Source organism: Cheilinus undulatus, linkage group 18 (assembly GCF_018320785.1).
Source record: "Cheilinus undulatus linkage group 18, ASM1832078v1, whole genome shotgun sequence".
In the NCBI taxonomy this organism is placed as follows: domain Eukaryota; kingdom Metazoa; phylum Chordata; class Actinopteri; order Labriformes; family Labridae; genus Cheilinus; species Cheilinus undulatus.
Genome location: NC_054882.1, coordinates 26,792,246 through 26,813,431, shown reverse-complemented (window position 1 = coordinate 26,813,431; position 21,186 = coordinate 26,792,246). Strand labels below are relative to the sequence as shown.

The 21,186-nt window shown below is 40.1% G+C and overlaps 4 protein-coding genes across 4 annotated transcripts; all 4 read right to left on the bottom strand.

Moving 5' to 3' along the window:
* Positions 1 to 324: 324 nt before the first annotated feature.
* On the bottom strand, positions 325 to 2,441 carry LOC121525778 (olfactomedin-4-like). Its single transcript, XM_041811902.1, has 5 exons — positions 2,385 to 2,441; positions 2,141 to 2,305; positions 1,418 to 1,630; positions 1,198 to 1,339; positions 325 to 1,118 (listed from the first exon to the last, which is right to left on the bottom strand). Exons 1-5 carry the CDS (start codon positions 2,439 to 2,441, stop codon positions 325 to 327), a joined length of 1,371 nt encoding a protein of 456 aa, XP_041667836.1.
* A 2,529-nt stretch (positions 2,442 to 4,970) lies between these two features.
* On the bottom strand, positions 4,971 to 6,671 carry LOC121525779 (olfactomedin-4-like). The gene is made up of 5 exons (XM_041811903.1): positions 6,612 to 6,671; positions 6,367 to 6,534; positions 6,074 to 6,286; positions 5,852 to 5,993; positions 4,971 to 5,764 (listed from the first exon to the last, which is right to left on the bottom strand). The coding sequence occupies exons 1-5, from the start codon at positions 6,669 to 6,671 to the stop codon at positions 4,971 to 4,973; spliced, it is 1,377 nt and encodes a 458-aa protein (XP_041667837.1).
* Positions 6,672 to 12,711: 6,040 nt separating this feature from the next.
* LOC121526582 (olfactomedin-4-like) lies at positions 12,712 to 14,405 on the bottom strand. The gene is made up of 5 exons (XM_041813229.1): positions 14,343 to 14,405; positions 14,098 to 14,265; positions 13,807 to 14,019; positions 13,585 to 13,726; positions 12,712 to 13,499 (listed from the first exon to the last, which is right to left on the bottom strand). Exons 1-5 carry the CDS (start codon positions 14,403 to 14,405, stop codon positions 12,712 to 12,714), a joined length of 1,374 nt encoding a protein of 457 aa, XP_041669163.1.
* Positions 14,406 to 17,775: 3,370 nt separating this feature from the next.
* Positions 17,776 to 19,533, bottom strand: LOC121526581 (olfactomedin-4-like). The gene is made up of 5 exons (XM_041813228.1): positions 19,480 to 19,533; positions 19,222 to 19,389; positions 18,922 to 19,134; positions 18,699 to 18,846; positions 17,776 to 18,614 (listed from the first exon to the last, which is right to left on the bottom strand). Exons 1-5 carry the CDS (start codon positions 19,531 to 19,533, stop codon positions 17,776 to 17,778), a joined length of 1,422 nt encoding a protein of 473 aa, XP_041669162.1.
* Between the last annotated feature and the right edge of the window lie 1,653 nt (positions 19,534 to 21,186).

Genomic DNA, 21,186 nt, shown 5'->3' with positions numbered 1-21,186 from the left:
TTCTGAAGTTAAAGCAGCATTAGCATCCCTTATCAACAAACCAAAATTTGAATGAGAGAGTTGTGTCATCGGCGAAAATATTGCCAAAAGAACAAATGAGACATTCAACAAATCCCAAGTAAAGATAAGATTAGTGATGGTCCTAGAATGGACCCCTTTGGAAACTCACAACTAAACGGAAATGAAACAAGAGACTCATTTGAATGCTCAACATTGATTTTATTGCAGAAACAGAAATAGCCTCCATGCCTTGCACAGACACAAGAAAGACAGTTTAGATCATTTGTATCAATTAAAATACATTAGATCAAAGAAAAAGACATATCACTCTTTGTTAAACCTCACGTTGTAGGACACATAATAGCCATCGTTGTACATGTAAAGCCTCTGATCAGTGGGGTTATAGTGCAGGTTGACGAGTTTCTCCTGGAACTTCTGGATGGGAATGCTCATGTATTTCTCCTCACCTGTCGTGGTGTCATAGGAATAATAGATCTCCTCTGTCTTCAGATCACTAGGCCTGGTGGCGTACATAACCCCACAAACCATGAAAGCATTACCAGCTAGAGGCTTGTATGCACTGGTGGTCCACTCATCCTCAATGCCAAATGACTTCTCATTGATTTTAGCAACAACTATTTTACCTCTTGCCTCATCATTGGTATACATTACCCACAATCCATTCTCATCAGCTGAGAAATCAAGATACTGGCTTGGTGAATAGGTGTAGGTGAATTTCTCGCTTGCCTGTGAGATCTCCATGTGACTAAACACCGAGGAGGTCATGTTTAATTTGGACATTCTGAAAGGAGCAGCAGCCTGATAGTAGATTGTATTACCATGGACAATGTAATTATTCCCTGTGCCTACGTAGCCTTGTGGCAGCGTGTAATGAGTGAAGGTGGATCTCTGAAGGAGTTTGTCATAATCAGAGTACAAGTAAAACTCATAAACATTGGGACTGCTGTAGGCGCCGTACCAGTACATCGACTCATAGCCACGGACTGGCTTAGAGTCTTTTCCCCAGCCGCCATAATGGTATCCTGAGTTCAAGTGGGCATTTATTTGGATCACTGTGGGCTTGCTTACACTCAGGATTCCTGTGTGATTGCAGTTGCCTGGAAAAGAAAAAAAGGTTACTGTCACATGCAACCTGCTAAGCAGATACTGCACCACAAAAATGGCACATGCATTTACCAATATCCGGCTCGATGTAGTCCTGCGCCTTCAGGCATTCCTCCAGCTTCCTCTGCAGCTTAGCAAACTCAATGCGGATCACTTCCAGGTTGCTTTTATCAAAAGTCTCCATTTGGTTAACAAGGTTGGTCATATTGTGAATCTGGAAGAATAGATGAAGTCACAGTAAGATAAGAAAAAAATTGGAAGAGAGCAGTGAAGCTGAATGATTTCTGCCTGCCTCTGTAAGCAGATCCTCCAGCACGGGTGAGGAGGAGTTGAAGGAGTCTTTGAGCTGAGACACCAGAGCCTCAAACTCCCTGAGCTCGATCCTTAGCAGCTCAAAGTCCAGCTTGACGTAATTGGCAGCGCTGGTCTCCAGCATGGCCACTCGGAAACTCAGCTGTGCCAGCTCCTTCAGGTAGACATTTAGCTTACCGTCATAGTTCTCCATCTGAGGAGTGACGAAAGCATAAATCAGCATGAAACAGTCAGGACCACAGGGTGTTTTACCATGGTATTACTGTGTTTGACTGGCCAGCCAACTGGTCTGTCCCGATCCCCATAGAGAAACTCCAAAGCGCGTCTAAGTCCTAAGTTTAGTGTTGGGAGGATGCTCCTTCTGTTGCTTTTTTTATAGTTTGGACACCCCTGGTCTAGAGGAAGATGAGAGACACCAGACTCAACAATGCAGAAGGGCTGAGGGCTACTATCAGAGCAACCTGGGCTTCATAACACCTCAGCAGTGCCATGGACTGATTGGCTCAATGCCAAGTTGTGTAGATTCAGTAATGACTACAACAATGAAACAGTAAGCATCTCAATTTTCATTTGATTTTATCTGTAGTACAGAACTGGTGTCATGGTTTAACTGGTAACTGGTGACACTATGTGTAGCCTAAGCTCATATTGTAAGGAACACAAATAATGCTAAAAATCATAAATAAGGATTTTTTAAACTCACATTTTTCATTTGGATCTGCACCTCCACTCTCAGGTCGGAGCTGACCTGCTGCATTTGTTGCATTCGGTCAGCAGGAAAGCTGATGTCAGGCAGAAACACGCTGCACTTACACTCCAGTTCTCCACCAGATGAAGTCACGTTCCCTGACTCCCAGTCCTCCATCGGCTGCAAGCAAACCTTGTTATTGACATTAAAGAGCTCACAGAGGCAGTATTCAACAAGGACATTTATCATGTCAACTTACGAGCCAGGCCAGCGCAGGGCTCAGGATGGAAAAGAGAAGCAGCAGAATCCCAAACATTGTGTCGTTACTTTTAGGATACCTGAGGAGACTGCTGCTGTAGTTTGTGGGTGTAGACCTCTTATCATCCAAGATAACACATGTGACAACATTCAGCAGTCATCATTCATGTATTCACATCCTTGAGATCAGTGCAGCTGTGTGTACTGATAAGACATTCTAGGATTTACAGCAGGTTTATGACTTCTTGGTTGTATTTTATTGACAAATGTTCGCATGGTAAGAAACCTACTCACTCTACGGACACATCTGAAAAAATCTCCCTCCCTATGATTGCAGAGAGGGAAGAGGAAAACATTGTTTTCTTTAAACTATTTAAGACTGAATGGTCCGAGTCAACATATTTTGTACTGATTTAAGAAAACATTAAACTAATGAAAAATGGAGATAGGAGGTTTTGACCAAACGCCAGTGATATTCAAGCTCACATTGCTGGTAATCCCACCAGTTTAAGTGCTTTACCTGAAAATTGTAACCTTCCTAAAAATAATGGCTAAGTCATTTATTGACAAAAATGACTTTATTGCCTTAATCAGGTCTTCATGATGCTGGTCCCCTCTGGTAAAATTATTTGTATTGTTTTTAGGCTGTAAAATAGCTACAGATTTATATGATATCTGATCTGACACCGGGGTTATTTCACCTGACCTGGGATCAATGGGCTTCGTTAACTATACAGAGCCCAGCGAGTAGGGAGAGAGAGATTCATAGCGGAGAGTTATTGGTCACAGCATATAATCCCGTGACCGATAAGCCTGGTCAGAGTTCCAAGCACTTCTGCTAAATAGAACCCGGATTTTGTAACTTGAATGAGCCCCTACAGTCGTTCCTCTGTGAGTTAGTGTACTATCTGAATCCCCCTGGCAGTCTTTTATGCGCCATGAACTGTGCAAACTTGGCACGCCGGATGGATGTGAAACCATTTATACAAAGCGTTTGGGAAAGGGCAGAGCCTTTGAAAAAAAATTCAGAAGGCGACTGGATGAACGTTCTGTCTGTCACATCTTTACGGGCCAATCAGAGCAACAAAACACGTGACGTAGCCACTGCTGAGCTGATAGAGCACTGCGTAACGCCACAAACCATGGCGACTATAGACATGTCAGTAGACAACTTTTGTTGTTTTTAAAAAGAAAACAACTCAATGCTGCTCTTTGTTTTTCTTTTAACATAGAAATGTTGTCACGTTCTAATAAAACTGGCACTTTAGCAGCATCCTGCTTGCTTATGTTACGATTCTGCTGCGCCCGAAAGTACTGCCCCTCGACGCTGATTGGTCCTGTCACTTTCTAACTGGGCCCAAACAGTTTAGACGGGAGCTTTGCGAGATGGATTCGCCAGTGAGAAACAGAAACGGGTGTATCCATCTGCTTGGCAAGGTTAGAACTGTCCCATCTCTCTAGGTAATTTTGGATGACTTTCAGTGCTGCACCAAACAAGCTCTCATGTCACAGGACAGTCTGTGTCCGGAGCACGATTAAATGTTCAGTTAACAGATTTTTGATTTTACTGCAATGAGAGCAATTTTAACCACCTGAAGAGGATTGTAGGATTCTAGTGATAGTCCTTACATTTTTTATTCCAATTTTTTGAGTGTGAATAAAGCCAAGGACAGAACAGCCTTAATCTATTTTATTCACTGTTGTTGTTTTGCTTGTTTTTTTTTCTGCATTTCTCTCTTATCTTTTTTGGCACCTCCTCTCCTCTCTTTTAGCTTCTTCCCCTTACTCCCTGCATTTTCTTCTTCTTCTTCAGCCACTGTAACTTTACTAATGGTTGCTTAGTGCTTAATGTTAGATACATATGAACAATATAACAGAGTACAGTCAACACCTTCCCTCTTTGTAGAGTATCTTGAGATAACATTGGTTAGAAACTACTGCTATAAAAACACTGATTGACTGATTGATTGGATGATAATACCATTTAGACTCCATTTTTATGCAAACATGTTAGATAACCCTTTTCTGTTGGCGCTGTTGTGGGCAATGTGTGTGTTTCACATGGACTCCAGCAATGGCACCCCCCCACCCATTGTCAATAATTCATTTTGTTTGATATCCTGTTTAATCTTCTATCAAAGCACCTCTTTCAGATTTAGTGCATGTCTCATTTCGTAGTCCACTTCAGATATGATGAAGATAAAATGTGCTTGATAGCGTATTAATTTCAGCCAGAAGACATGCTGTTAATTGGACTTTTATTTTTTAACATTCAGTAATTATTGATAGTGTTTTTCCATTGCACAAACTTCATTAGTCTTTTTGGATGAAACACAATACATAATACATCAGTTTTCAATTCTTCTTTTTATTTACCTTGACATTCAATAGGACAGCTATGATGGAGTGGGAAATATGCATTGAAGGCAAAGACCAGAAGACATGTCTTGGAATGCTTCAGTTTGATTTTACTGAGAAAATGAAAGTGATATGGTTACAGTGAGTAAATTTATGAAGAGACAGGGTGAGTCAACACAGATCAGTCCTATTAATCATGATTGACTGATCACATATGGATGAAGAGGGCTTATTCTTTGTTGAACCTCACATTGTAGGACACGTAGTAGCCGTTGTTGTACATGTAGAGCTTCTGGTCTGTGGGATTGTAGTCCAGGTTGAAGTATTTCTCCTGGAACTTGGGGAAGCGGATGCTCAGGTGTTTCTCCTCCTTGGTCCTGCTGTCGAAGGAGTAGAAGATCTCCTCTGTGGTCAGGTCCACTGACCTGGTGACATACATGACTCCACAGGCCATGAAAGCGTTCCCAGCCAGCTGTTTGAACACACTGGTGCTCATCTCATCCTCAATACCAAATGATTTCTCGTTGATTTTAGCAAGCACTATTTTACCTTTGCTCTCTTCTGAGGCATACATTACCCACAATCCTGTTTCATCAGCAGCTAAATCCAGGTTCTGATTCTCTGAGTAGCTGTACGAGAACTTTTCACTGGCAGATGGGACCACTATGTAGCTTTTGGCAGAGCTGGTCAGATTTAATTTGCCAATGCTAAAAGGATGGTGAGTTTGGTAGTACATGGTGTTACCATGAACAATGTAATTGTTACCAATACTGATCCAACCACTTGAAAAGGTGTATTTTCTAAATGCAGACCTCAGGAGCAGCTTCTCATAGTCAGAGTAGAAAAAGACCTCGTAAACATGGGGAGTGCTGTAAGCACCGTACCAGTACATCGACTCATGACCTCGAATGGGTTTGGAGTCTTTCCCCCAGCCGCCATAGTAGTAACTTGAGCTCAAATGAGCATTCAGCTGGACCACCAATGGTTTGCTGATGCTCAAGATTCCAGTGTGATTGCAGTTGCCTGGAAAGAAAAGAGAAATGTTGGCATCAGTCAGCACAAAAAGGCTTTTTAACCATTCACTGTCTTCTTTTTGATGGTTTTTTTTACCGATATCTGGCTCGATGTAATCCTGCTCCTGCTGGCACTCCTCCAGCTTCTTCTGCAGCTTGGCAAACTCAACGCGGATCACCATCAGGTTGCTCTTGTCATAAGTCTCAAGTTGGTTCACAATGAGGGTCATGTTGTGGATCTGGCATTGACCACATACTTCAGATTAAGAGAATCTAACACTTCATTACTTCTGAGTACTACAGAAAATATCTCCTTCACCTCATTGTACAGGCTGTCAAACATGGGTGAGGAGGAGTTGAGGGAGTCTTTAAGTTGTGACACCAGAGCCTCGAACTCTCTGAGCTCGATCCTGAGCAGCTCAAAGTCCAGCTTGATGTAATTGTCGGCGCTGCTCTCCAGCATGGCCACTCGGAAACTCAGCTCTGCCAGTTCCTTTAGGTAGACGTTCAGCTTACCATCATAGCCCTCAATCTGAAACAGCAGAAACAGGAATCAGCATTCATTATTGGCTTATGATCATTCAAATGCAATCTAAATAGGTCTCACTGCACCTTGTCCGTTTGAATGCCCACTTCCAGGATCAGATCCTTGCTGACTTGTTGCATGTGCTGAACCCGGTTGGCCGGGAAGGTGGTCTCTGGCAGATAAACATGACAAACACACTGACCAGACTCTCCCTCTGATGCAGTCACATTGCCAGACTCCCAGTCCTCCACTGGCTGAAATTAAGACCACCATTATTGTAATAAACAACAAGGTCACCTGACGGGTTTTAAAGAAAATAAGGGTCACTTACAATCCAGGCTGAAGCCGGACTGAGGGCTGGTAGAAGCAGCAGAAGAAGAAACAACAACATCTTGACTCAGTCTTCCTCTCATGTGTCTCCTTGACTTTCTGGTCAGAGGGTTTTTTAAAGACAAATGTTATCATCTCATCACGGACACCTTCTCTCTTCCCACGCTTGGTTTGTTCATATTTTGAAGACACAATATCCTTGTTTGAGAAAAGAAATGTTGCCAAATCCACCACATCAGGTTTGACCTGATCATGGGAGCTGGATGAGAACAATGCCAGATGTAGTTGAGTCTGTTATTCTGTCTTTTATGGTCCTATACCAAATATTTATCTGGTAATAACATGGTTATTTTAGTGCATTATGAGAAAAAAAACACTGGAAGGTCATCTTAGAGAAAGCACAGCTGAAATACTTAAAAGGAACACGGTTATTGATTACTATAAATAAGTACAGTAGAATGGCTGTGGGATTCAACAGTCGATTTACCAGTTGATCTATGTTCCAACCAGTCTTTTGGTACTCAAGTCCAACTTGAGTCTGACTCGAGTCCTGATTTGGAGGACTTGTGACTCAACTTGGACTCGAGCGCTGATGACTTGGACTTGGACTCGGACTCAGACTCGATCTTTAATGATTGTGTCAGGACTCGAGGAGGACTCCAACCCATTTTTGCTGAGGACTACTTTATTCTTTAATATTTGTTGTTTTTGTGTGAGAAAATCCTGCATAACTGATCAGCGTTCAAGCAGCGCCCAGCAAATGCGTTCACCTGCATGCGCGTTCACGTGTATCTAACCTGCTGTCTGTGAAAACAACCAGAGGAGAGAGAACAGGAGGAGTGGAGGAGCCTGGGTGACAGAGAGAGGAGCTGATAGGTTGATAGGTAGCCTAAACCTGTGGCTCTCCTCTGTATTCCCGCAGTAATCTTTCCAAGAAATTAAACTCAAATGCAGCCAGCCTACCTTTGAATCACAGAAAATCTCCATCAGCTGCTCAGACTCGTCATATTAGTAATCCTCCTCAGTCTTTGGCAGGGTGATAAAAACTCTTAAACCTTGTAGTGAGTCCTGTTAGTCAAAAATATTAATCCAGCGTTGAGCTGTGTTGACATTGGTTAGATAATGCTGATTAGTGAGCTAAATGAGGTGGCATGGTAAAACGATGATGTGTTTACTGACAACTCAGACTAAAGAATATCGAAGGGGGGACAAAGTTAAGACCTTTTCATGATGTGTTCAAATATTCAACGGAAAAAATTAGAATTCTAGTTTTTAGTGGGAAATCTGAATAAATCCAGTCATTTAAAAGGAGGAATATTTAGTGTAAGATAGATGTAAAGCATGAGTTCAGTTAAAAACATCTCATTTTTCCACCCTAAAGACACAAATAATCCTGTTAATATAGAACTAATATTATCCATATAAAGTGTGATCATTAAAGAGTATTAATAAGAGTGTCAATATCAATAAAAATCAAGGACCCTCATCCTGGACTGGAATGTTTTTGAGTTTTCAACGACTACCTCGAGTAAAATTATGAAGGGGGATCAGAACTAAAGTGTGACTCAAACTAAAAGTATTTTTGTCTAAAGACTAAAACTAAAAAATGGTTGCCAAAATAACACTTTCTCTAAGGCTGCTAGATGTCTGGTTGTGCACCCCTGCTGTAAACAGCTCCTCCAGTCCTTTAGAATAAAAAGACATGCATGCATTAATAAAACACATCAGTGTGACCCACCTGTCTAGCTAGAATGGCTTAAAAAAATTACTAATTTGGCTCTAGTTTTTAGGTACTGGGGACTCGACTCAGATTTTTCTTTGGTGGCTTAGACTCGACTCGGACTTGAACACTAGGAACTCTGGACTCGACTCAGACTCGAGGTTTGGTGACTCGGCTACAACACTGGTTCCAACCCTCACCTATGGCCATGAACTTTAGGTAACGGCCAAAAGAATGAGAGTGTGGGCTCAAGTGGTTGAAACGAGATTCCTCGGGAGATTGTCTGGACTCAGCTTCACAGATAGGGTGAGGAGCTCAGACATCTGGAGAGATCTCCGAGTAGAGCCGCTGCTCCTTCACGTCTAAAGTAGCCAGTTGAGATTGTCCAGGCATCTGATCCGGATGCCTCCTGGGAAGACCTCAGGGCAGACCCAGAACTTGCTGGAGGGATCATATGTCCCATCTGGCCTGGAAGCACCTCAGAATCTCTAAAGAGGAACTTGAAAGCATTGCTGGGGAGGGGGACGTCTGGACTGACTTACTTCGCCAGCTGAGGGTCACCAGTGTTCCTGAAAGAGCTGGGTCTTTAGCTTTCTCTTGAAAGTAGAAAAGGAATCAACTGATTTAATGGAGTCTGGTAGTTCATTCCACCCTCAGGGGATTCCATCCATTGTTAGTGCCCAAGTTTCAACAAGTGCAATCTAGAAATTTAGATAGTACTTTCCAATAAATTACTTTGTTTAATATACAACCCTAATTCCAAAAAAGTTCTGGAATTGTGTAAAATATAAATAAAACTGAATGCAATGATTACAAATCTCATAAACCAATATTTCATCCCAATAGAACATAAACAACATATCAGATGTTGAAACTGACACATTTCCCCATTTCATGAAAAATATTAGCTCCTTTAAATTTAATGGCAGCAACACATCTCAAAAAAGTAGGGATGAAATAAAGTCTGGAAGAGTAAGTGGTACTTATGCAAAACAGATTGAAGAGAACTTTGCAACTAATTAGGTTAAATAGCAACCTGCCAGGAGCATTTTAGAGAGGCACAGCCTATCAGAAATAAAGATGTAGAGAGGTTCACCAATATGAAAAAGCTAAACTTTTGGGAACAATCTTAGAAAATTGTTCCTCTACATAAAATTGCAAAGAGTTTGAATATCTCACCATCTACAGTACTTAATATTATCAAGAGATACTCATGATCCATGGGCCCTCAGGCAGCACTGCATAAAAAAACAGGTATGATTCTGTACTAGACATCCCTGCATGGACTCAGGAACACTTCCATCAATCATTGCCTGTCAAGATAGTTAGCCGTGCCATCCAAAAATGCTATTTAAAGCTGTATGATACAATGAAGAAGCAAGAAGCCATATGTGAAAATGATCCAGAAAAGCCGCCATCTCTTATGGGCCAAAGCTCATTTTAAGGCAAAATGGAAAACTGTTCTGTGGTCAGATGAGTAGAAATTTGAATTTTTTTTTTTTTTTGAAAGCTCAGATGCTGTGTTCTGTGGACTAAAAAGGAGAGGAGCCATCTCTGATGGTATGGGGTTGCATTAGTGCCCATGGCATGGGCAGCTTACACATCTGGAAAGGCACTATCAGTACTGAAAACTAGATAGAGGTTTTAGTGCAACATATGCTCCTGTCTAGACAATGTCTCTTCCAGGGCAGGCCTTTCATTTTTTAGCAAGACAGTACTTAACCACATACAGCAGGGGCCACTAACTGGCGGACTGTAGTCCGGGTTCGGACCTAGACGCCATCTAATACGGACCTGGACCCGGACCTACAATCATTACAAAGACAAAGAGAGCAGACAAAAAGACGAGTGACCTGACACAAGGAGTCTAGGACCCTATGATTTCCGGGTTAATGGAATTATGTTATTGGTCAATAAAAACGTAATCAACTTTTTAACGCGGAAATTGCGGAAATTGAATGAATTTGACTGAATTGTTGTGTTTTCTAGAAAGAGGAACGTATATCTGAGGAATATGTTCCGGGAGATCACTAAAGCGGGGCACAACTTGTGCCTCACTTCACAAACACTCACCCACCCCCTCCTAAACAATACAAAGCATGTCAAAGCAGCTGCACGAAACACCGGCAAACATCAGGTTGCTCAGCACGGGGCAGTACTGTGCGACATGTTACACCCACAAGAAAACCCATCTGTGCTACAAGTTATTTTACCTCACCACACCAGAGAGTCACAGAGAGAGAGAGAGGTGTCTGTGTGTGAGGCACACAAATGAAGTCACAACTTGAGGACCTGCACACCCCATGGAGGCTTCAAACTCATGTCAGACGGACTTGAAGTCCCGTAGTTTAAATGATGTTACATTCAAGTATCAATTAGCTTCATAATTCCTCCGTAGCTACTGTTGGTTGCTTAATGAGCCAATGCGTGTCTGCATTAATGTAGCGGTCTGATTTGAGGCAGACAGACAGACAGGAAGTTGGAGGGAGATGATGAGAGAACAGTTACAGTCAGTAGAACAATGCAGCATCAAACTGCATGGACTGTTACAGACTGTGAGGGTAAAGAAAATGTACAGGTTTACTTTTAACCATTTAACTTTAATGTGACCTTCTTAATAAGTCACTATCACTCTGTTTGAGAGAACAGAAGGATTTCTTCATTTACATTATAAACATCAGTTAGAATGTGTGTGATTATACACGTGAATGTGTCTTAAAATGTAAAATGTCTGATACACTGGTTATATTTATTTTATATCAGGGTTATCCAAACTGTGGCCCCTGGGCTAACTGTGGCCCTTTTTCAATGAATTTAAGGTTATTTCTATTTCATTTGTGAACATTTTATTCATTTACATAAAAAGGACACTTTTTCATGGTAAAATCTGGAAAGCTTAAAAACGGAATTCCAAAAAATTTAAACCAAATTTGGCAAAAAATTAAACTGATTTCATAGGGCCCTAAAGGAGAGAGTCACAGATAGAGAAACAGGTGAGCTGTCGACAAAGAAAATATTCATATTTTATCAGCGCAACAAGTCCCTGAAGTCCCTGGATGTTCCGAACCTTTGGTTTAATACATTTTCTCTGACTGGACCTCTTTGAATTTTAGTTGATTACCCCTGACATACAGCATCAGTCACATCAGTATGGCTTAACATTACACAAGTCTGAGTGCTGAACTAACATGCCTGCAGTCCAGTCCAGACCTGTCACCAATAGAAAACATTTGGAGCATCATAAAAGTGAAAAAAACAAACAAGAAAATTATAAAATGGGAAAGAAGACCCAGGTACGCTGAGCAGCTAGAATCCTACATCAGACAAGAATGGGACAACATTCCTCTGCCAAAACTCCAGCAACTGGTCTCTCTCTCTTCACAGATGTTTATAGACTGTTGCTCAAGGAAGAGGGGATGCTACACAATGGTAAACATGACCCTGTCCCTACTGTTTTGAGATGTGTTGCTGCCATCAAATTCAAACTTAGGCGATATTTTTCACAACATGGTAAAATATCTCGATTTCACCATTTGATGTTGTTTATTTTCTTCTGTTCATAAAATATGGGTTTATGAAAATTGAAAATAAACAAATTATTTTCTTATGTACATTTCACACAGCAGTTCAAAATTTTTTTGGAATTGGGGTTGTAGTTCTTGTCTGCAGCTGTGCCCATTCATAAAACTTTATCAGTTTCACTTAAAAACTATGAAAAAATAAATCACAATAACACCCACTGTTAAAGGATTTTCTTTTTCTTTAACACAGTTTTAGAGCAGCTGCATTTTATTTGATTTAGTTGCAACACTCAAAGAGCAGATTGTGGGAAGAAAAGGGTGTTGTCCATGGTATAAACCACAGTGGCTCACTCCCACCGTTGCATCAGTTATTTGATTTCGACAGATATCCTGTTTAAACTTCCATTTAGTAACAAATGTAAACCTGTCTCAGCTGCGCCATGTCTTTGTCCAGTTTAGATATGGTAAAGATAAATGTGTTCAAATGGAAGGCATGCAAGAAATATCACTGACATTGATGAATGCTTAATCGATAATGCTTTAATCACTATCTTGGTTTAATACTGGATGTAACACAAATAAACTTGCTTCAAATAATAAATGCTTTAATGCAAAAATTGCATTTGACTATCTGGAAAAAAGCTTTCTACACTTCAGTTATGTTAATAGTAGACCTTTTGACTGATGGTGTGCATCAAGCAAAAAAAGACATGTCTTGAATGCTTCAGTTTGATTTTATTCAGGAAAAGACAGTGTTAGTGTTACAGTGAGTAGATCTATACCACTGAAGTGACAGAGTGAGTAAATGCAGATCAGTCCTATTAATCATAATCGACTGATCACATATGGATGAAGAGGGCTCATTCTTTGTTGAACCTCACATTGTAGGACACATAGTAACCGTTGTTGTACATGTAGAGCTTCTGGTCTGTGGGATTGTAGTCCAGGTTGGAGTATGTTTCCTGGAACTTGGGGAAGCGGATGCTCAGGTGTTTCTCCTCCTTGGTCCTGCTGTCGAAGGAGTAGAAGATCTCCTCTGTGGTCAGGTCCACTGACCTGGTGACATACATGACTCCACAGGCCATGAAAGCGTTCCCAGCCAGCTGTTTGAACACACTGGTGCTCATCTCATCCTCAATACCAAATGATTTCTCGTTGATTTTAGCAAGCACTATTTTACCTTTGCTCTCTTCTGAGGCATACATTACCCACAATCCTGTTTCATCAGCTGCAAAATCCAGGTTCTGATTCCCTGAATAACTGTACGAGAACTTTGTGCTGGCAGATGGGATCACTCTGTAGTCTTTGGCAGAGCTGGTCAGATTCAGTTTTGCCATACTAAAAGGGTTGTTGATCTGGTAATACATGGCGTTAGCATGAACAATGTAATTGTTACCAGTACCAGGCCAAGCTAAGTCATGGTGTTTAAAATTAGACCTCAGAAGCAGCTTGTCATAGTCAGCATACTGATAGAAGTCATGTACACTGGTGCTGCTGTAAGCACCGTACCAGTACATCAACTCGTGACCTCGAATGGGTTTGGAGTCTTTCCCCCAACCACCATAATAGTATCCTGCGCTCAGATGAGCATTCAGCTGGACCACCAATGGTTTGCTGATGCTCAAGATTCCAGTGTGATTGCAGTTGCCTGGAAAGAAAAGAGAAATGTTGGCATCAGTCAGCACAAAAAGGCTTTTTAACCATTCACTGTCTTCTTTCAGATGGTTTTCTACCGATATCTGGCTCAATGTAATCCTGCTCCTGCTGGCACTCCTCCAGCTTCTTCTGCAGCTTGGCAAACTCAATGCGGATCACCATCAGGTTGCTCTTGTCATAAGTCTCAAGTTGGTTCACAATGAGGGTCATGTTGCGGATCTGCGATCAAATATAAATCTAACATTCAAATCTAGAATGACAACAATATTTGCAGGTAGGTCTATAAAAATCTTCTTCACCTCATTGTACAGGCTGTCAAACATGGGTGAGGAGGAGTTGAGGGAGTCTTTAAGTTGTGACACCAGAGCCTCGAACTCTCTGAGCTCGATCCTGAGCAGCTCAAAGTCCAGCTTGATGTAATTGTCGGCGCTGCTCTCCAGCATGGCCACTCGGAAACTCAGCTCTGCCAGTTCCTTTAGGTAGACGTTCAGCTTACCATCATAGCCCTCAATCTGAAACAAGAAACAGGGATCAGCATTCATTATTGGCTTATGATCATTCAAATGCAATCTAAATAGGTCTCACTGCACCTTGTCCATTTGAATGCCCACTTCCAGGATCAGATCCTTGCTGACTTGTTGCATGTGCTGAACCCGGTCGGCCGGGAAGGTGGTCTCTGGCAGATAAACATGACAAACACACTGACCAGACTCTCCCTCTGATGCAGTCACATTGCCAGACTCCCAGTCCTCCACTGGCTGAAATTAAGACCACCATTACTGTAATAAACAACAAGGTCACCTGACGGGTTTTAAAGAAAATAAGGGTCACTTACAATCCAGGCTGAAGCCGGACTGAGGGCTGGTAGAAGCAACAGAAGAAGAAACAACAACAACATCTTGACTCAGTCTTCCTCTCAAGTGTCTCCTTGACTTTCTGGTCAGAGGGTTTTTAAAGACAAATGTTATCATCTCATCGCAGACACCTTCTCTCTTCCCATGCTTGGTTTGTCTTGAATGATTAGGTAATGATCATATCCTTGTTTACTTAAGGTGACATTGCTGAGTCCACCACATCAAGTTTAATATCATTATGGGAGGAGTATGAGAAAAATACCAGGTGTAGTGATTTAGTCTGCTCTTTGTTATGTTTATGGTCTGTTAGTTGTGTATTGCATGCGTTATACAGCAGGAAATCATCATATTTATAGCTGGATATGGATATGGTGATTAAACTGGATCCAATCTAATAAAACACAATGGATCATCCGGGTTTGTATCATCTTTAAAAAAAAAAAACCTTCTCATATGACATTGGCAGGTTCATAGGCCTCTAAGTATTGCTTCCTCAATCACTATTCTTATGCTTGACTCATCTTTGAATGGTGAATGAACATGCATGACAGCAGAGATTGCTTAAAGGTTTTGTGATTGTGAAAATAATTTGCTATTCACAAAAATGTCACAGGCCATTTTCACACTGTACAACCTGACATGTCACAGAAATACAAGAACACACCAGCCCTATTTTTCCAAAACATGTTAACATAAAAAACATAAGCAAAATATAGTAGACTCAACATTCCCCACTAAAAAGGAACATTCAACACAAATACAAGGTTTTCAAAGTACTTTCTCATCAAAAAATGAACTTTTTCTGCAAATATATATATCGTGATAGTTTGTTATAACATTAGCACTGCTAATGGAGGCAGCACTGTTGTTAATTACACTGGCAGCCAAAATTAAGACATAGCTACATTAGCTTTGTAGCTAAAACCGATGTAGCTTTGTTAGCTTTAGCCAATGTAGCTTCTTTAGCATTTGTTTTGGCTACATTAGCTATGTTACCGATACAACTTACAAAGCTAACATAGCTGCATCAGCTTTAGCCTTAACTACATGAGCCTTGTTAAAGTGTTTCCATGGGGGACAAAGTTTTTCCTGTAAGCAGAGTGTTTGCTCGGCATTATCAAGCATTTTGTAATAAGGTTTTGCAGGTCAAGTTTTGACTTACTTTTTGTATCCTAGCCCTTGCTTACAGCAGGTTTTAAGGATATACTAAACTTAGCAAAAAAGGAAGGAAATTTGTGTTTGGTAGATTATTTCTTTGTTGTAACATTGCTTCTTGGCAATAAATCTTATACCGTTGGAAAGCCTGTTTATTTCCCTTTTAAATGGTGCCACATTTGTAAGGAACATGCATTTGTGGGATGAGCAGCAGAGCTGAGTATGTGGGTTGTGCCCATGAAAAATTTTTCAAATCTTCTCTGCCAAACACAAATTTCCTAACTTTTTGTATTAAGTTTATTGATAGTGTAGCCTGGACAGAGAGCTACACAGTTAATGTTGTGTTGTAAACATGACAAAGAATGTTACCTCAAGCTTTAGCTCAAGCTGAACTTAAATATCTAAAATAAAACAACTGACCGAAAGTGACTATCAATAACACTGAAGCAGGCAGAGACTTCACAATTAATGTTATGTTGTTATTAACATAAAAACATTCTGAATATAACCTAAAACTAGTGTTCAAGCTGAGCTTTAATATCTAAAATAAAACATTCTCTTTGATCATAACAGTCAAAACTTCACCTAAGCTAGTTAAAGATACAACAGTTTGCCGACAACAAGCTAAAGTGACAATATGCCAACGACAACAGTGGAGCCTGGACAAAGCGCTACACAGTGTTAATTTAAAATATTAATACATTCTATGAATTTTACTTAAAGCTAGTGTTTAAGCTGAGTTTTAATATCTGAAATAAAACATATTTCATATCATAGCTTTACTTAAGTTTCCTAAAAATACATCAACTAGTCTACAGAAGACTTAAGTGACAATATGCTAACAATTAATTAATTTAATAATTATTATAATTTAATAATTTATTAAGCTAATGTTCAAGCTAAGCTTAACATAAAATGTTATTTCTATCATTTCTTTGTTTTGGCAAACTCAAAATACAGCAGTTAGCCTACAGCAGGCTAAAGTGCCAGTATGCTAACAAGTGAAACCTGGACAGAGAGCTACAGAGTAAATGTTGACCTGTACAAATAAATACGTTCTATGAATGTTACTGAAGCTTGTGTTTGAGCTGAGCTTTATTATCTAAAATAAAACACTTCTCATATCATAACTGTACTTTAGCTAGTGGAAAATATAGCTTATCAACTAGTCTACAGAAGGCTAAAGTGGCATTATGCTAACAATTACAGCCTGGACAGAGAGCTACAGGGCAAGTGTTGTTTTGATATAGATTCTGTGGATGTCCCCTAAAGCTTGTGTTAAAGCTGAGCTTTAATAGCTGAAAAACGATTTTTTTTCTGTGAAAACTATCATAATTATACTGTAGCTAGCTTACAACATAACAGTTAGTCTACATTAGGCTTGAGTGACAATATGTTAACAATAACAGTAGAAAACTGCACCGTTAATGTTTTGTTGTAACACATTCTATGATTGTTACCAAAAGCTAGTATTCAAGTTTAGCTTTATTATCTGAAATAAAATGTTTCTTTTCTGTCCTAAATATAACTTTACTGTAGCTAGCTAAAAATGCAACAGTTAGCCTACAGCAGGCCAGAGTGACAATGCTAATGATAACTGTGGAGCGGGCAGAGAGCTACACAGATAATGTTATGTTGTTAATATATACATTCTGTGATTGTTACCTTAAGCTAGTGTTTAAGCTGAGCTTTAATATCTAAAATAAAACCTTTTTTAAATCATAATCCTGATTCTCAAAATTTAATTATCTAAGCTATTTCCTTGTGTGTGGTTGAGTGCTAATATTATCAGTGTCCTGGTGGTATCTAATAGGTTATTAAGTAGGCTATGTTTTTTTTTATTTGAAATTTTATATTTTCATGCTAGGATTTCAGTATACTGACTTGATGTTTTGCGATTGGAAAGCAGTTATATGCATTTATCAGATTCTCCATGCTTCTAAGACTTGCAAGATAAAACACAGTAACCATCAGCATTTGTGCACTATAAAAGTATCATCACCATACTCTCTCCATACTCACTTCATCAGGGGGGTATGGTCAACTTATTGTTTGTAGTTGTTTTCTGTCATGTTCTGAGAATGTTTTGATTTAGTATGAACATTTGCACAAAGACAGGCAACACATGTTTTGCAATGCTTTAGATCATTTATTAGCGGGAATAAAAGAACAGAGGCAATGCAGGAAGTGCAAGAAAAAGGAAAGACATGATAACAACTGCTTCAATTGATTCAAATGATATGTCATTTAGTAGGTCACTTATGGTGATTTGCTCAGAAGCATTTGTGGTTCCACTGTGGTTGTAGCTGTGTGGTTAAACCACAGGTGGTATGTAACGTAGTAGCCGTCATTGTACATGTAGAGCTTCTGATCTGTGGGATTGTAGTCCAGGTTGGAGTACTTATCCTGGAACCTCTCAAAGGGAATGCTAACGTAGCTCTCCTCCTTGGTTTTGGTGTCAAACTTGTAGAATATTTCTTCAGTGTTGATATCAATGGTTCTGACGACGTACAGAACACCACACACCATAAAGGCATTGCTCACACCTGGTTTATAGACGCTAGTCGTCCACTCCTCCACAACCCCAAATGAAGGCTCGTCTATTTTAGCAATGATCATGAGCCCGCTGGACTCCTCTGAAGCGTAGGTCACCCACAGGCCTGTCTCATCTGCTGCAAAGTCAAAATTCTGATTACCAGAGTTGGTGTAGGAAAAACGACTGCTAGCGCCTGGAATCACCCTGGACGCATATTTTGAGGAAGTGAAATTGTACTTCCCCAACCCAAAAGGGCTGTATAACTGATAATAAAGGGTGTTGTCGCGGACTATGTAGTTATTCCCTGTTCCTGTCCAGCCGCTCGATAAAGTGTAATGCTGGAAGTGGTTTCCCAAAATGAGGTTTTTGTAGTTAGTGTAGAATCTAATGTCACTAATAGAAGCCCCAGTTTTGCCAGAGAACCAGTACATAGATTCTCTGTCAGGAATGGGTTTTGAATCTTTACCCCAGCCTCCATATTTATAGCTAGTGCTAAGATGTGCATTCAGATGGCTAACAATTGGTGTGCCAATCCTGGTGATACCAGTGTGTGCACAAGAACCTGCAGAAGAAAACGAAAAATTGGTCAAATGTATCGATGAGAAGACTTAGATTTCAAAGTGGATCTGATTGTGAAGGAGCCTACCAATGTTGGGGTTGAAAAGCTCTTGGTGGCGTCTCTCACAATCCTCCAGTTGTGCCTGCACCTCAATGTATTCTCGACGGGTAGCCAGGACAAGATTCTTGTCATAGGTCTTCTCCAGCTTATTCAGGGTTTCCACCATGGCTGTAATCTGATAGAAAATACACGGCCCATAAGTAGATGTAGATTGGCATTATGTCTGCTGACAGCTACTGTAAGGTCTTACCTGAGTTTGCAGGGACTCAAAGACAGCTGTGGAGCCGCTGATGGAGAGCTGAAGATCTTTGATCAGGGCCTCCACTTGTTTGATCTCTACCTTTACATCTTCCATGTCGGCGTCATTGTAGTTGTCAGGGTTCTTCTCCATTTTGTCAATTTCTGCTGTTAACGTTGCAATCTTTTCTGCATAGGATGTCAGCTTAGACTCGTATTCTTCAACCTGAAACAAAAATACATTTCAAGCACTTTTTTTCCGAACCCAAATATGTCATGATCTATTGCACATGCTTCAGATAAGTCTGTGTACCTTGCCCATCTCCAACTCCAGTTGGTGTGAGATCTCCACAGCAGCCTGCTCCAACTCCACAAGGTCTTTGATAGGAAAGGTGGCAGTAGGCAAGAAGGCATCACATGTGCACCTGTCCTCACTTCCACCTCCTGTCTCATTCCTGCCCTCACTCCACAGGCCTGCACGCTATAAAGAATTATATCAATGTAGAGATTATCAGGACAATGAAACCCAATGAGTAAGGTAAGCCAGTTTGGCTTTTAGAGCAATACTTACACCCCAGGCTGTGGTGGAGCTCAGCACCGCTAAGAAATACAGTGTGCCTATCATTCTGTTGCAGTCAGAGCTGTTATGGTGAACCTAGCTGGATCTTCAGGGCTTATATAGCCAGTTTCAGCATTTTGCATGTTGCAGCACCTGCTCTGGTTCTCAGCATTGTTAGCAAAGTACATGCCATGATGTGGCACATTATGTTTAGCAAACAAAGGTCACATCCTTGAATAGTTGTTTGATATGATAGTTTATTGACAGGCAGTGCATCAGAATTCGAAGAACTAGTGAAGGGTGGGTCCACAATCTGACAGACTTCCCTTGCGTTATCAGATGGTCCATCTTAGCAAACATAAAATACAGAGTACTTTGAGATCATTGCATTTCCTCTTAAAGGTCAGTTTTGAATACTTTTTCTAAGTAAGGCATGTTTAAAAGTTCAGACTTAACATGCTGGACTAGAGGAATTAGTTCAGTGAGATTGAGAGAGTCCAGTAGATGTCATAGAGTAGAGAACATCCAGTAAAGGGTTAATAGATTAAAAACAGAAGCACTGATTACACCTCTCTGTGAGTATCAAAGAGCTCTATATTAATACAGCTGAATGACAAGTGAGACTAGTGATTTGACATTGGAAGTAACAGCATGTGAAACTGTAATCATGATCGAGCACTGATGGAAGGACTTTACTGATTTATAAAACTGCATTGATCTGGTCTCAGGATCAGTTTCTGTACAAAACAACATTGTGTGAAATGTGAAATATGCATCAAGCCAATAACCAAGATATGTATACTTTCTGACTCTACTCAATGTGTAAAAGTACAGGCAGCAGTGATTTTAGACATTTGGAGGCCCTAGTTATAGCGTGAGAGAGAGAGCGAGACTCTTTCCCACTGAACCAAAAGCAATCATAGTGAATGAACAACATATATTGAAAAATCTCTTTTCAAGCAACAAAGCCAGAGAAGACTTACCCAGATCTTTACAATAACTCTTTATACCAAACAGTATTTGCCCATCACTTTTGGAATAGCAGCATAACTCAAATTCGCCACATGTAAATATGTCAACATGTCTTAAACCATGTGTAACTTATAAAAATAAAAAAACATATGCGACTCACAGTAAGTGAAGAATTTTGCCACAAATCATACATTTTCATTTGCTGAATCTCATTTTACCACACAGTATGGCTCTTTCTACTGTATTTGCTTGATATGAAGTCATATCAGAACTTTTTGAGGAGTTTGGACCTCCTAAAGACATTTTTAGTGTCAATTAAAATCCCCCAAAAACAATTTTATTCACTCATGACTCCTTTATTTACATTCAGAATATATGCCTTAATCATTCAAAGTCATATAAGACATATGTCACATTTGATATAAATCCAAAATGACTATATTTTGAAGCCCTTTGGAGCACAAGGCCCTGGACAACTGCCTACTTTTGCCTTCTGATAAAATCATTTACTTGTGCAAAATGTCAAAATAATGTCTTGCCTGGCATTCGTTCAAATTAAATTTTGCTAAAACAACTTTTGAAATTTCAAGTTTTTTTTTAAATCAACAACTTTTTAAACTTAGAGTTTGATCTCCTGTAAATGTACGTCCTCATAATCTCTGAAATTTCAAATTCTTTCTCAAAAATCAACAGATTTTTTTTATGTTTTAGAGGATGTCTAATACACCATTGTACTTTATGTTTCAC

Coding starts and splice junctions, on each gene's coding strand:
- LOC121525778 (XM_041811902.1), bottom strand. CDS start 2,441: ATGTTTGGGATTCTGCTGCTTCTCTTTTCCATCCTGAGCCCTGCGCTG. Junction 2,306..2,384: donor GCCCTGCGCTGGCCTGGCTC/GTAAGTTGACAT, acceptor GTTTGCTTGCAG/CCGATGGAGGACTGGGAGTC. Junction 1,631..2,140: donor TGCAGATCCAAATGAAAAAT/GTGAGTTTAAAA, acceptor GTCACTCCTCAG/ATGGAGAACTATGACGGTAA.
- LOC121525779 (XM_041811903.1), bottom strand. CDS start 6,671: ATGTTGTTGTTTCTTCTTCTGCTGCTTCTACCAGCCCTCAGTCCGGCT. Junction 6,287..6,366: donor TGGGCATTCAAACGGACAAG/GTGCAGTGAGAC, acceptor CTGCTGTTTCAG/ATTGAGGGCTATGATGGTAA. Junction 5,765..5,851: donor TTACATCGAGCCAGATATCG/GTAAAAAAAACC, acceptor TTTTCTTTCCAG/GCAACTGCAATCACACTGGA.
- LOC121526582 (XM_041813229.1), bottom strand. CDS start 14,405: ATGTTGTTGTTGTTTCTTCTTCTGTTGCTTCTACCAGCCCTCAGTCCG. Junction 14,020..14,097: donor TGGGCATTCAAATGGACAAG/GTGCAGTGAGAC, acceptor TTCTTGTTTCAG/ATTGAGGGCTATGATGGTAA. Junction 13,500..13,584: donor TTACATTGAGCCAGATATCG/GTAGAAAACCAT, acceptor TTTTCTTTCCAG/GCAACTGCAATCACACTGGA.
- LOC121526581 (XM_041813228.1), bottom strand. CDS start 19,533: ATGATAGGCACACTGTATTTCTTAGCGGTGCTGAGCTCCACCACAGCC. Junction 18,847..18,921: donor TTGAGTCCCTGCAAACTCAG/GTAAGACCTTAC, acceptor ATTTTCTATCAG/ATTACAGCCATGGTGGAAAC. Junction 18,615..18,698: donor GCTTTTCAACCCCAACATTG/GTAGGCTCCTTC, acceptor TTTCTTCTGCAG/GTTCTTGTGCACACACTGGT.